The sequence below is a fragment of the Corvus hawaiiensis genome, chromosome 11, assembly GCF_020740725.1.
Source record: "Corvus hawaiiensis isolate bCorHaw1 chromosome 11, bCorHaw1.pri.cur, whole genome shotgun sequence".
In the NCBI taxonomy this organism is placed as follows: Eukaryota; Metazoa; Chordata; class Aves; order Passeriformes; family Corvidae; genus Corvus; species Corvus hawaiiensis.
Window position 1 is genome coordinate 22,141,680 of NC_063223.1, and position 15,683 is coordinate 22,157,362.

Below are 15,683 nucleotides of genomic sequence, written 5' to 3' on the forward strand. Positions count from 1 at the left end.
CCAGAAAAGCATGGCTAACTTCTTACAGTGAGCTAGACAGATCTCAGTGTCTTTCACTCAAAAAGTCAGAAGCAACCTGGAACACATTGCAAGCCACCTGTTTTTCTGCTCATTTTTTAACATGTTATTTATACATAATATTTGACATAGAGCACCTAGAAGGTTTAATGGAGTCACAGAAATACCCTTATAAATGTAACAGGAATTATGAGTGACTCAGTGACACAAAAGCCATTATCAGGTGCTTGGGTACTGACATGACTGGTGACCCCAGAATGGCCTCAGTTGCACAAAGGTGTAACCCCACAAATGCCTGAGGCTACAGGGAGCTTTAAACCCAAGCCTTAGGAGGCGTGAAGTTAAGTGCATTAACTCCATGAGACACCTTCACTCCCTCAGCTTCTAAAACAATCATTTGGTATTTAATAGCAGCATCCCCGGTCCTACAAAAAAATAAGGAATATCTGAAGTGAGATTGAAATCCAAACATTGGGAAGTTGTAGAGGACTGTAGAGCCTTAAAACTGAGCACACAGAACTGTTCAGGGAAGTGGGCTAAGAATCACTAACACTGAATTTACCAACTACAAATGCAGCATAGAAATGCACCTCAAATATGAAGGAAGGCATCAGTTCATCTATAGCACAGCACAACCCTCACCAAGGGGCTGCAAGCACTTCAGTGAACCCCTCCATTTTAAGTATTTTCAATATTTAGCTTTGAAACAAAAATAAAATTGTTAATACCCAGGAAGCTGACAGAGTTACCCTAGAAGAGGGCAAAGAAAGCATAATGGAAGTGTTCACAACCAAACTGCTTTTAAAGAAATTAGCCAGAGGGGAAGAAAGCATGACTGCTGCTATTCCAAACCCAAGATCTTTACATTCTCTGGGTGGAAGTTTCACTCTTACCCTTTTGGTTCAGCAAGAAGTCGAAAAACTGCGCAGCACTCTGGCTGCAGACCTCTTACTTTCAGTGCCTTCATGAGACAGTCATGCAAGGTCATCCCATTTCGCACATTCACCTGTGGCCAAAGGAAAAAAAAAAAAGCAACAAAACATTTAGGCACTGACTGCACAATTTCTTTAAGCTTTTCCGGGAACGGAAGACCATTTTTTCATTTTCCTTAGAAACTCCAGGAAAGCTGCACAAAGTGCACTTTTGTGCACTCCTGCAAAGGAAGTTCTGAAGCCCTTTTATAACTTCTCCATTTCTTACAATTACTAAATTTCTATGAAACAGGATTTTATACAAGTAGCCCATAGAAGGAATAGAAATGCAGGCAAATAAAGTTACCTCAAGTACAGAAAAAGGCTTAATTTAGATTTCAGGGAACTTTGGGTAAGACTATTATTAGGTACACTGAGCTCCAAGAAGCTGAACAGAAGTGTTCCCTCAAGAAGTTTCACTTCAGCTTTAACCCCCACACTTCACTGTGGGCATCCAAGTGAGGAAAATGGTGACAGAACTGTCATACAGGCATCATTGCTTAGGTCAGCCAACAACTGTCTTTTAATATGAAACATGCTCATGTACATCAGAAAATTCACAGCACTGAGGCAGCGAATCCACAGCTTCTCAGAATACAGATACAGCGCATGTTTAAAATACATCCTCTAAAACCAACCAACTGCTGACCATCACTTGATCACAGTAAGACCCTTCTGAAGCTGGGCATTTCTCATGCCAGATCCACGTCCCAGTGGCAGCAGTGGGATTCTGAGACAAAGGCAGCACAGACTCACCACGGTGCGCTGCTTGTTGGGCAGGAAAACACGGATGGTATTGCTGGTTTTGGAAGTATCCGAGATTTTGCCATCGTCGGACGCCCGGCGCTGGTAACCAAACTGCTGGACAATGGTTGGTGAAATACAGTTGGGGCCATCAAAGACAGAATCCTTGAGCCCAAACCCATTGCTGATGGTCTTCCAAGCTCCCTGGATGTGCTCCATTGATGCGGCCTACGGAGAGAGAGTCAGGAAGATGGCCATGTCCGTCACTCGAAGTGGTGCTTTCTCCTCCTGACACAACGAACCTCAGCCTTTGCTGGAAGCATCTGGAGCTGCACTGCCTCGTGATGTGATCAACCTACACATGCAGGGTACAGCTCAGCCACAGCTGCACAATCAGCCTGACTCTTGAAGGCATTTGACTTTCTACACACAAACAGAGCACGAGGAATAGATGTGTACCTCCTCCCACTGCACCTCGGGGTCACAGGAGCACTTCACCACGTTAATCTACATAATCAGTGTCTGAGGGGCCTCCAGGAAGGCAGCCAGATCACAGAATCACAGAATATCCTCAGCTGGAAGGGACTCACAAGGACCATCAGTCCAGCTCCTGGCCCTGCACAGACCCCCCAACAACCCCACCCTGGGCATCCCTGGCAGCGCTGTCCCAACGCTCCTGGAGCTCTGGCAGCCTCGGGGCCGTGCCCATTCCCTGGGGAGCCTGGGCAGTGCCCAGCAGCCTCTGGGGGAAGAACCTTTCCCTGCTCTCCAACCCAAATCTCCCCTGACACAGCTCGAGTCGTTCCCTGGGTCCTGTCCTGGCTCACAGAGAGAGGGGATCTGTAGCCGCAGGCCAGAACAACAGTCCTATAAACCAGATATGCCACACAAGCATTAGCCCAGACTGTTAAAGAAAAGAGGCTTAACAGGAATTATAATATAAAGAATTAATTAAGGAAACTGGTTTTGTCACTGATTTTGGGGCTTCGGTTATTTGGGTTTTTATTTAATACTATCACAATTTACATAGTATGAAAACAGCAAAAAAATTTCTCAACCCTCACACGCACTATGCTCTGTTACATTTCAGCATCAATAAAGCCTGGGAGAACTGGGATTGTTCAGCCTGGAGAAGAGAAGGCTCCAGGCTGACCTAATTGCAGCCCTCCAGCACCTGAAAAGAGCCAACAAGAAAAATGGAGAGGGATTATTTACAATTAAAAGGACAAGGGGGAATGGCTTCAAACAGACAAGGATTAGGTTTAGATGGGATACTGGGGAGAAACTCTTGGCTGTGAGGGTGGGCAGACCCTGGCACAGGGTACCAAGAGAAGCTGTGGCTGTCCCCGGATCCCTGGAAGTGTCCAAGGCCAGGCTGGACACTGGGGCTTGGAGAACTCTGGAGTAGTGCAAGGTGTCCCTGCCCATGGCAGGGGTGGCACTGGATGGGCTTTGACGTCCCTTTCAACCCGAATACTTTTATGATTTTAAAAACATCTTCCAGTGCAAGGACACAAACAACCCCCTCCCCTGCACACTTCCAAACCAGCACACGTTTTTGCACATGCAGGGACAAAGGTATCATTGTATGTTTTCCCCAGCTATCCCAACTGCAATGCAGCTTGAACTCCAAATTATATTCAAACATCATATTCAAAACTAAGCAAAACCGAAGTCTGTACTGAAATCAAACAACCTAATTCAGAGCAGCCAACACTACATTACTGAACACCTGTCATCAGCTGCTCAAGTCTCATTTCATGTGTGGTCCTGCACCTCCTTTGTTGTAAATTATTTGAACCCTCCAATACATTTCCTTATGTTTATGTCAGAGAAAAGCCAACGGTGTTTGTTTCACTGAAAAAGTTAAAACAATGGAATTCTTGGATAAAAAAGATCTCTACTAATGTTAAGCGTCCATTCTGGGGTGCCCAGAAGGATAAGCTGAATTTCAGAGTGTTTTCCTTCACAGCACAGCTCTGAAAAGCCATAGCTGCATTTGCAAGTAAATTTGCTCCAGACCTAAACCCAGCTCTGACCAGCAGCCAGAAAGGAAATGTAACAAAGTTCCAGAGAAAGGTTTGGTTTAGGTGAAGTCATCACCACTGCATGCAAACCCCAGAGCAGCAGAACTCTCAGCCTCAAAGAGAACTTTCAGCCAGTTCCTAAATATCTCCTTCACTGACACGGTACACAGTGACAACATATCCTCACCTTCCCTCCTGCCAATCCCTGTCATTCCTGAATCCATCAGCTGTGCAGGTCCAGTTGTCCAAAGGTGCCAAATATTTAAATGCCAGTAAGATTTAAAACTCAATGCCCAGTCAAAATCTAACAGGACTGCCATATTTGGATTTTTTTTTTTTATTTTTAAATCTATGGCATATAAATTTTTAAAAGAGTTTTATATTTGATGTAAAAAGGGAATAAGGAATAGGAAGACACTGAGATACTGTGAAAAATGGAAGGGAGATAAAATTGAGGAATACAACCAAGTTCACCACACATAAGCACCTACAACATCTCACAATTCCTAGGCATCAGGAAGGTGAAAAACAAGTTATGTTCAGTTGCAACACCCATATAATGCACATGGCAGCTGAAGGAGTAACTACTTAGATGGCAGCAATAAAAACTGAGATAAAATGTTAGATAAGAGGGGAAAGATGAAACCCAGAGAGCTTCCCTTAACTTACCCCCTATGGGAAACTCCTTTGTTTCACCCTTCCAGGTAACAGATGAGACAAAACAAGAAAAGGAGCTCAACTTGATTTCTCTGCTGAGAAGGCGAGATAAGGAATGGCAGGGCAGCCATCAAAACCCCCTTGTTGTCCTTGCTGATAGAAGCTGACAACAGCCCAACATTACAGCCTTTATATTTAATATTTTGATATGCTGCCAACATTTCCTGAAAAACTCCAGAGAAAGCAGGAAATGACAAAGAATTCAAACTTGCATTTTATTTTGACAAAAGATAAGCTTCATACCAAAAAAGTTACTTCCCTGCTCTCAGGGTATTCTCTCTCCCAAACACTGCACACTGAAGCACAGACTGCCAGGGAAGATCACAGCAATGTATTTTAAGGTTGTTGCACACACAGAAAAACATAGACAGCAACTGCTATCAGCCTTCTGTATATCCACATGTCAGTTCTATCTTTAATTAGGCATTTGCATCCTTCTCTCCCAGGATCTTTGCCTCAGTAAGTGCTGGACAGTCTCAAGACTGTGCACGTCTGGCACAATCCTCCCCTCCAGCAACACCCTGCTCTCTCTTGCCACTGTCCTTTATCAGTGGGGTTTTGCCATCTTTTTTGGCTGAGGATTGAGTTCCTGGCAGTCTGGGTTTGCTCACAGATGTCGAGAGTTCTTTTCCTAGAAAGTGGATGTGCCACACACACCATCCTTAGCTCTCCTTCCTTCCTAAACTGAGGCTCTAGGTTCTACTTGTGCACTCAAGGAGGAGCCAGCACTGAAGGGAACAGATGAGAACAGAGGTCAGACCTGGCCTGGAGCTGACAAAAACCTGCCAAGTGGCCTGAGGGTGGAGGGGCACAGGAGAAGAAGGGGAAGTTTAACAGATATTCACAGTCTCCTGGGGAGAGACAGGGAATCCCTGATGGAAAGTTGCTAAACCTGCTCTGGCATCCACTGTACAAGGGCTTGCAGCTGGAAAGGTGGAGCTTGTTGAAGAAACCCTAATTGTCCTGCTGCTGACTCTTGCAGCTATTCCCAGACAACCCTCTGTGGCTGACAAGAGGTTCCAGGGCCTCACAAACACCTCTTCACTCGGGCCAGCAACAGTCTGGTTGAGAACACTCAAATTCTGGTAGTGCATGGGCAGCCATGCTCACTTCTCAAGCCTTATTCCAAATTATTATCATGGAAGAATAGACAGCCAGAAAAGCTGCTGCCTAGGAAGTGATTTTCAAATGACTTACACCTTTCCTCTGCCCTCCAGTGCATAGAAAGCTGGCTTAAAATTTATATTAATACATACAAAACTATCCCCTTGGAACTCCAGCAGCTCACTGCATGCACAGGTATGAGGGAAGAGAATTAATATGGAACCTAACTGACCAGCTTTGAGCTGACAGAACATAACATTTAATGACACAACCTAATATTGCACAGCCACACACAATTTCTAGCTCATTCAGGGAACACTGAACGGGCACAACAGCAGAACAAAGCAGGCAGACCATCTCTGGACACAGGTTTGAGTCCACCTCAGCAGGTAATTCACGTGCAGAGCACAGCCCACCCTGCAGTGTCCTGTAACCTGGGCCCTGGCATTGATTTGTTTATTCCCTTTGGGTATTTTGCTCCAAGCAGTAATTGATTAGAGGCATTTTTACTCACTATGCTCATTTACTCCAGCTCCCCTAAGATCCACACCAATCCACTCCAGTGAAAAGATATTTGAAACTATGTTCTAAGGAGAAATTTAATTTAAAATAAAGGAGGAAAGATTTTACGATGATGCCTTCATAATTATATTCTTCTTAGGTTTGTCTATTCCAGAAAAACTAGCTTTTCTCTCTTAAAATTAATTACAAGCATGTTTCTGAAACATAATCATTATCAGATACTGGATTTATGTTTATGCCATGCTCAAATAATCCACTGCCAGCTGGATATTTTCATGCATCTTTCTAAAAATCGTCTTCAAATCTTTTCTTCCTGCAGCTCATCACTTCCATGAAAATGCCTTCAAACAGCCTTCCTACAACTGAAACTGCAAGAGCAGCATTCAAAGAATATTTTAAGATATGGAAGTAGATCGGTCCTCTTGCAGATCCACAACTGCTGGGAAACTGATACAGATTGGTTTCACATTAAATGTTCAGCCTAAGCAGAAAAAAACCATCATTTACGCCTGCAAGTCCCCAGCAATACTGCACACTGTGACCAAGACTGCACTTTTCATCAGTGCTTTTTGCATACATTGCAGATCCTGCTAATGAATCATTGGAACATGTATCAAACCAAAAGCACAGATCGGCTCTGGAATGTGCACATCTGACAGGAACAAATTCCTGGAGATCAGTCACTCATACACAATCAATACATTCATGTCATTCATTCCAATTCAAAAGGTACTGTAAGTTACTCTGACTTTTTCCATGACCAGGACAAATTGCTGGTCTGGACTGTTAAAAATTTCAGTCTCCCTCCCTCAGAAATGCCAGAACTGGGACTGAATTAGGCTGCAAGTTCACATGTTACAAAGCTAAACTCTCACTACAGAGTTTAGGTACTTTGTGCTTTCTTTTTTCTGAAACAAACACCAAAAAGCCCTTAGAAATATGTTGAAACAGTCCCCCCTGCCAACACACACGTGCTGCCATTTTTATCCACACACAGTCACGTTTCATGGAGTACATCTACAAAGGCAAAACAGCACAGAACAAAGTCCAGAATCTATTTCAAAATACAAACTTTTGTCAGTAAATATAAGCTTGAAAAGCTGCTTAGAAGAAAAGTTTTCATCTCTGACACAAAAAGATCAATGATCCATTTAACTGTGGCCTTTTCTCCTCCCATACAGTAATTATCAATTGATTTAATATTGCTTGGGTGACTAATTATCTGGGGGAAAACTGGAAATTCAAACCAGACAAATCTCTGTTATGATCCATACCAGTATTTTTTAAAAGTAGCTTTTCAGAGCAGTAGAGGATAAATAGGGACCCATTCCTATATCAATAAATAAAGTTGTGATCCATGGAAATATAAATGCAGGGCATGAATTAGGATCAGTGTAACAACCCAGGCAGATCCCTCTAACATCTACAAGGTTGGTGCTTTTCCTTCATGTGTCCTTCATTTCAAGAGATCAATGCCAAAAAGCAAACTCCTGCCTAACACAACTGACAAAAATTAAAAATTAACAGAAGGAAAGTCAGTGTTCAGGAAAAAAAAAAAAAAACAAACCGAACAAAGAACAACCAGTACTGAAACACATACAATTTCTGCCTCTGATGTTCGGATCTTGGAAGTTATATTTTCTCTTTTTTCTTAATTTATCAAAACTATTCTGTTCTTAGTCACTACTTCAGCCTTCAGGAAAAAAATAACACTGGTTTTCCAACAAGTGGGCCCTACAGTAAGGAGGACATAAGCAATACAACTCTCAACCTGCTTTTAGACTTATTAATTGGTAAGATTAATGCCTTTTTAGCTAAAAGCTACTTTCAGAGTGAAACTCTGGCTAGTAAGCACAAACCCAGTCAGACTACCTGGCTGCAGCAGGCTGTACTTTGGGCTCTGCTTAACAGGAATTTGTCACCAAAACAATCTGCACCTTTGGCCACTCTGTGCCTGCTCTCTGTTGGTTGTAACAGCTCCAGAATACTTTTCCCAGCCAATTCTCAGGAAGATCTGTTTGGTTTGTCCTTTCCAAACAGATCATTCCCACGTCAGTCACCCATTTCTTTCCACGTGATATTTCTATGAAATTTAAATATGGAGCTCTAAGCTTCCCTATGAAACCACAATTCCTACATTAGAGAAACAGGAGCACTGAACACCCAGAATCCAAAGCTTTCCCTTTGGCAAAGCAAAAAACCAATCCCAAGTAAAAAGAAAAATGCAGCAGGTGTTTCTAAGCAGTCAGAATGTTTTTAAATTGGATTTAAGTACAGCTGCTGAGTTTATATAGATTCACAAAGAAGTTTATGAAATTACTATTGAAACAGTAGGAAAGGAAAAAGCAAGCAAGGAAAGTGCACATATGTTTTATACAAGTTTTGCTATCAAAGCACCAGAACTCTGCCATGGAATAAAACTTCCACTTTTTTTTAGTACAATATTTTGTAATTTTTTTCTCTAACATGCTCTTAACATTATGAAGACTACTGAGGCTGAAGTGATATTTAAGACGTTCTCCTTTTTTAATTCAGCAAATTCAAACTCATTACTAGAAACAAAAAGGACTGAACACTGCTTTCTTAAAGCTGATTGTATCAGAATCACATCATATGACAGTCCTGTCATTCAGACTTCTTGCTTCTGTGCCATAATGTTAAATTCTTCCCAGGAGAATTCTCCAAAGAGAGATTTACAGAGACACCTCTTTAAAATGGGCCTTGCACTGCAGACAGAAGTGGGACTACAAGTGTTTTGTCTTTACATGGTCAAAACACTCTGGACAAGCCTTTTTTTTCACCCCAAGTCTCTCAATCAAGTGCACATACCTTCCCAGCCATGTGCCTATCTGCATTCTGCACTTGCTCATTCTCCAATTGTTTCCAGTCTGAAAGCCCCAAACTGTGTTTACAGTTGCCTGGAACTCATCCACTTTACAGCAAGGATGAAAAAAGTTACTCAAATGTCAGCAATCCACCAAATGCCCTTCCCACACAAGTTCTCAAGGATTAAACAAAAAAGTGACTGAGAACCTCAGCACAAAGAATTCCTGGCTCTGTCCTCCCTCGGTCGCGTGTAGGAAACGCAGCAGCATTGAGGACACCAGCACTGAGAACACCCCAGATCTACAGCAAGCTCAGCTTTGAGAGAAGGAACAGCCTGAGGATTATTAAAGAAGCTCCTGGGAGCTGTGCTCACATCACACTGTACAGAGAGCCTGCATGGTGCTGTTAAACAGCACTGCAAAGCACCAGGCAATGCTGAATTACCTGTGCATCCCAATAGGATGATCTGCCCCAGCCTGTCCAAGAGCCAGGTGCTCCCTGCTTTTCACTTAGGGCAGCTCTCAGCCAATAAATCGATTTAATTAAATGTGGGCTCTGTGCCAGGCCTGCAGTGCCACGTGGAGGTCAATAATGTGATTCCAAGAGCTGGGACATGGAAATACCCAGACGGGCAGAGGGCAGGGCACAGGGACAAGCACCTAGCCACTCTTGGAAAGGGCCTTGAGAGAGCTTCTGGAGGAGATAAAATGAAGGATTCTCCCTTGTATTTTATAACAAAATGCACCTGGGCATAGGTGGATATATCTTTCCACAACATAATGCCTGGACAGCTCTAACAACTTTATTTTCTGGGTTTGTATGCACCTGTATTTGCAAAGAAACTTGAATAAAATGGCAAATAAAAACAGAATGTACTTAAATATTAGAGATCACATATTACAAACATTACTTAAGACTATGTCAAACATTTACTGTCCTGAGAGCCTCCAAAAAGAAATTATGCTCCATTTTAACATTATCTTATTAAATACACCCATGAAATTACAGTTCTGGTTTGGGTGGGTTTCTATTTATTTAACAAAGCGCCATACCAGCCATTATGTTTCAGACATAGAGCTTTCAGATAATGTCACAGACACAATTTACATTAGGTCTGGATTATTCCCAACAGATCTGCAGTTGTGTGGAAAGGCAAATGCCATTTGGAGAAGACAGGCAAACATCAAGAGCTGAAGTTCTAAACTGAGGAAGGTGAGGAAGGGCTTTTCCCCTGCAAAGCAAATACCCAAGGAGACTGACTGAAGTAAGAGCTTAAGTTAAATACACACTTCTGATAATGCAAGCCCTGGAACAACTGTATGTTCCATATCAATTTTGTGGTATTTTTCAAAAAACAAAAAGTGAATTTTAGCAGCAGTGCAGGAATACAAGCACTGAGCTTGGCTGAGCCAAGTTTCCCTTCCCCCAGGAAAGGTCCAGGCACCTCAGAAGAAAGAATGGGCCAGGATAAGGAGGAAGGGCAAGATAAAAGAAAGTTATTTATACCTTTAGCTTTCCTTTCAGCAAATGAAGTCCTATGACAAAAGGATGAAGCACATCATCTGTGGAAGATAACAAAAACAGAAGTTATTTACATTTTAACAGACAAACATATACATGCACTACATACCAAATAAATAACAACAAAATTACTTTGTGAGTCACATCAGTGATAAATTATCATCCTTCTACTTTCAGAGTTTTCAGGGTCTTCCAGCCTTTCATTATTTTATGCAGCATTTCAGTGTAATGAGACACAGAGTGCAAGGCCAGACTGCAGGACAACCAAATGCTACCAGCACAACAGCATCTCATTCTTATTCCAGAACATCATGAAAGTCTTTTATTGCTAAAAACTCGCTGAAGTAGAAATTAAATAGGAGATGAATACTCCCTACTCACACGTCAGTTCCTCACTTAGCCAAACACCTTGCTGACTCACAAATGTTGACAAATCTTGCATATAAAACAGTAACAAGCAGCCAAGCCTCTGAAGGCTCTCTGTATCTTGCATAAAAGCACCAACTGTAAGAGGAAGAATTCCTAGGGAAGCTGAAGAAATCTTGATGGGATCCTCCCCCAAAAAGCTTTTTCTTCTCCAGACCAGAAGTCCCAGCTTCCTCATGTCTTTATAAGAAATACAAGAAAAAATCAAGAAGAGATCTTATACTGCCAGCTCACTTTTGGTTAGAAGTATCTTCTCTTCTGGACAGAGCAAGTAGGGAAAAAATTAAAATAAATAAACAAAAAGAAGCTGCAATGATTTCACCAAGACAGCAAACTCCCAAAGATTAACAAGGAATCAGATGAATGCTTTGGGACCTCCACCTTGAGCCATTTTTAAAGTAAAGTCTACTTACAATATGAGCTGTGAGCTTACCCTGCTTACTACCTAGCACACCTGTCTCCAACAAACATTAAGGAATGTGGCACATAAAATAGTGTAAATATGCCTTCAATCATGGAAAAAGATAAGCAGGGAGACTGGGGAGAAGGAAGGAATTCTGTTTTTCTCACACCAGAGGAAAAGGTGAGATCTTTAGTTACAACCAAATACAAAAGAAGACAATGAGTCAGTAAGATGGATGATGTTACATGAAAAAGAGGAGGGAAAACTGATGGGGAAGGGTAGAGACTTTACAGAATGAAAACCTAAAGCATTTTTACTGTAAAATCAGCAGGAAGAAAAAGAAATCTCATGCATAAATCAAGAAGAGACAGCACAGCATAAAATACATGTGATGGGCTGAAGAAGAAGCAGGTGCAGTATTTCCATCTGCCACCAAAGCAATAGTTGTAAGGCAGGAAAAATTACTTATTTTTCTTGACAGATAAGAGACACATGACAAAAAAAAAAAAAAAAGGTAAGAACATTTGCTAATAGAACTGGCAACAACAAGGGTTTAAGAAGTAAAAGAGCTGCCAAAAAGCCCAGCTGTTACTGCAGATGTGAGATTCAATTAAACCTGACCAGAATTGTTCATCTAAGACAATGGCAAAGCCAAGGGAGAAGAAAATCACTGTGTCCTGGAGGAAGTTTGCCTGCTTGCAGGATTTCCACCTGAGATGCACTGAGGAGTAGGAGAAGGAGCAAGGCCAGCAGGGGCCTGTAAGGGGAATGCTGAACTCATACAAGTTAATCACTCATCACACTTTGGTGTCAAACCATTGCTTTGGAAAAATTCTGCCCCAAATAAACCTGACCAGAATGCACAAACAGCCAGGACAAAAGCTTGAGGTTTGGGGTGTTCAGTGTTGTCAGTCACTTCTGAACTATAGATATTGATGGTTTCAGAAAATACACCTTGTATTTGAGATGAAGTAACCACAAATGTCAGACATTTCAGCACTGTAATTCAGGCAGCCACACATCTCTATGTGATACTTGTGTCACTGAACCCCAGTGACAAGTATTTGGGTAGATACAGCATTTTGTCACTGGCAGTGCTGATAACTTATTCCCAGAAAAAATATTAATTTCCTATAGTGTGAAGGAATCACCAAATTAAAATTTATCCAACATCAACCTGGCCTTTTAGAAATTAGGACAAAACCTCCTACTCCACTTATACCTGGGCTACACTGTTAATCCCCATCTTTAAATTTCACATTGCCTATTTGAAGTCCACATGAGAAACCAAGAAAGACAAAACAATCAATATACAAAGGTACCCAACATTAAAAAAAAACCCCTCTGCCAGACACAAAATATGCAAACAAAAGTGAAAGAATCTCTTGTAGTCACAGCTACAGTATTATCTGTGCTGACAGAACAAAAAATATTTTTCAATGTAAGACAGTTTTAGTGTCAATCTGCCCAATTTTATTGAAAATTTTCTTCAGAGCATACAGCACTTCTGTAACAGAAAATTATTCCAGGTACTGTCCTGTAATTCAACATCACAAGGGCAGATCTTACTGGAATAGGTAAAAATAGCACCAGTGAACATGCCAAAGGACAGTCTTTCCACTACAGGGGCAGTGCTTACATTGCAACATCAGCTGGCTCTCTTTTTATAACCTCTTGATTGCCAGTGAGCAAGTTACACAGTCAACTTAAAAGGTTGGCGAAATCTAAGAGAAAGCTCTGAGTCTCTGAGCTGAAATCAATCCACTGTATCACTGACACCAACCCCCTGCTGCAGCACACTGTTATTGCCCGTGTAAGCCTTCTAGCTGCTCCACAGCCTTCAGCACAGAGGGACAATGTCATTCAGAATACAGCGGATTTCTTGTCAAATGTCAGCATAAAATTAGAGGCTTGCACATTTTGTTGCTCCTTCTGGCTGCAGCACACTGGCAGCTCCTTCGTTCATCCCATTTCTGCAGACCAGCCAGCCTGGAACAACCCCTCCCCAGCACTGAACTCTAAATGGTTTTTTTTTCCCATATAACAACCATCACAACCTGAACAGTTAAACTGTGAGCCCAGTGATCAGACAAAGCCAGAAATGTTGTTTTACCAGAAGAGACTCTGCTCCACAGCCAGCAGCTTGACTTCCAGGTGACCAAAACTGCTTAGCTTTCTAATTAGGCACCAGGGAAACGTGCACCCTCCCAGCTTCAACACCACAAACAGGTTCCTGCCTGCTCACCCTACAGATTGGGATTGATTGGACACAGCTTTCCAAAGTTATTGGAGGCAGATGGGGAGGGAAAAGAAAGCTTGGGAAAAGCAGGGAGTCACTGAGCTTGCACAGGTACTCTCACACTTTTCTGCTTCAATCTAAGAAAAACTGACTGATCATCAACAAATTTACCCCACCTTAAACCTGAAAGTCCTGGAATATCAGACATGTTTGTTATTTGCACACAGTGGCCCCAGTGCTGTGTGTTTATTTTAAGAACTAAACATCAGTCTCATGCAAATTCAAGAGTAGAGTTTGGACACTTTTGCCATACTTTTAATACATGAATTTTACAACACAGGTTTCGCCAAAAAAAAAAAAAAAAACCCAAACACATCAAATTACAACAGAAAATGCACAAATAAAGAGCTGAAAAAATATTGTAATGGGGTTATCCAATAGATTAGATCTGAAGGAATTCAATTACTATCAGAAATCATCAAAATAAGGAAAATATTAACCCAACAGTAGTCTTGGAATTCACAATTGCTAGGTAAATTCTGAACTTCAGGAATTGGAAAAAAAAGGACTGTGAAGGTAGAGTCACATCCCATGCCATTTTTTTGAGCACCTTTCAGAGAAACTTTAGAACAAAGTTTCTACAGCCAAGTTTACACAACTCCAAGTTACCATGTATCAAAATACACCTTTTCAAGTGAAAGCTGGAGAGGTCATACAGGCACTCTTACCTCCACATTAAGTGGAATTAAACTCCACTTTACTTTCCCCTTTACGAGAAACTTTCAATAGTGTACCTTCTACGATAATGACTCGGAAACAACATAAATAGCATTTTTTTGGGTAGCAATAAATTAGGAATTGGAAAAAAAAAAAAATTAAAATACGATTAACCAGTATTTTTTCTTCCCAGCAACACTTCCACCATTGAAGCTTCCAGTCTAATGGTCCCCTCTATCTGTTCTTTGCAGGATTCTCCTTCTGTGTTCCTGCATTTCTGCAACAATTCCATGCAAACAAAAGGGAGGACATGGCATCTTCACCTGCCTCACCATGCTCCTTTAGTTTCACCAAAAAACTCTTATGTAAAATCTCACACGTTTCTTATACACGAAGAAAATTTGAATAAAGAAAATAGCATGATAATTTAGTCATCTCTACCACAGGCAGCAAGTGAGTAGAGAGACAGCAGTGCCTTTTGTGGTGTGCTAATAGACTGAAACACCACCATAAAATACTGAAAGTATGACTAGACTTTGAGCAAACACTCTTAAATGCCTGAGAACAAGAAAGTGGAATATCCAAAAGCTAGAACATATTACTGATACAGCTGACAGGGACATACACTGGAAGCAAACTAAAAGACACTACAGAAAAAGGAAAACTGGTCATATGTTAAAGTATTTCAATATATACCTTAAATGTTTTCCCCTACAACAGCATGAGACACATCTTTCTTCTAGTTGTGCACCATCCTGCATCTTCCTCTTGTTAATCTCTCAGCTCAGTGTTCCTAAAATCCTCACTTTCAGAACTCCAGCTTGTTCTACAGTGAAAAAATTTATATAACAGAAGACTATAATGGGGGCTCAGAGCCATTTTTAAAAGCCTGAACCTCTGAGCCAGCTTTAATTAATCTGGTTAACCCCACGCCACACCCAGCTGCGAGTTAGTGAAGCAACCTCCCTCTGCTTGTGAACTAAAAATACACCAATGGCTCAACTGCTCCTACCGATACTACGTCTTTGCATCGGAATGCCCCATTAATTAACGCCCTTTTGTCAGCTGCTTGTCAGAACTGAAGCATCTGAGGGGCGAACCAATGGCAGGTACGCAACGGGAGTGAAATCTGCGATGAAGCACTGGCACAGCAGCGAGGGAAAACAGCAGCACCCCGTAATCAACGCAGCATCTGCAGAGCCACAACACAGCGAGGGAGAGACTGCACGGAGCAACGAAACTGCGAGCAACATAAAAGGGGGCTCAGATCACAGGAGCTGGAGATACAGGTCCCACTGCAGATCTCCAGATAGTGCCCAGAAAACACGGCACAGTCACTTTCACGCTCACCACATGCACAGATTATTCGCAAGGCAGTTTTCCAGCTCTTCTGCCCGAAGTTAAACAGTTCTGATTTAAGCTGTGCTCTCGCTTTGCTCCGTTGCTGC

At 41.9% G+C, this 15,683-nt stretch overlaps 1 protein-coding gene across 9 annotated transcripts in view; it reads right to left on the minus strand.

Annotated features, from left to right (window-relative positions):
* RAF1 (Raf-1 proto-oncogene, serine/threonine kinase) overlaps positions 1-15,683 on the minus strand; it is a 65,516-nt gene that overhangs the window by 18,125 nt on the left and 31,708 nt on the right. For 8 of the 9 annotated variants that reach the window (XM_048315775.1, XM_048315774.1, XM_048315779.1 and 5 more), the window contains exons 2-4: positions 10,436-10,491; positions 1,746-1,961; positions 912-1,024 (exon numbers count right to left, since the gene is read on the minus strand). In XM_048315775.1, coding sequence (XP_048171732.1) covers positions 912-1,024; positions 1,746-1,952 — 320 coding nt within the window. In that variant the 5' untranslated portion in view covers positions 1,953-1,961; positions 10,436-10,491. Of the gene's footprint in view, positions 1-911; positions 1,025-1,745; positions 1,962-10,435; positions 10,492-14,931; positions 15,076-15,683 lie in introns of those variants that run through there. The other variant, XM_048315773.1, reaches the window with a different exon arrangement.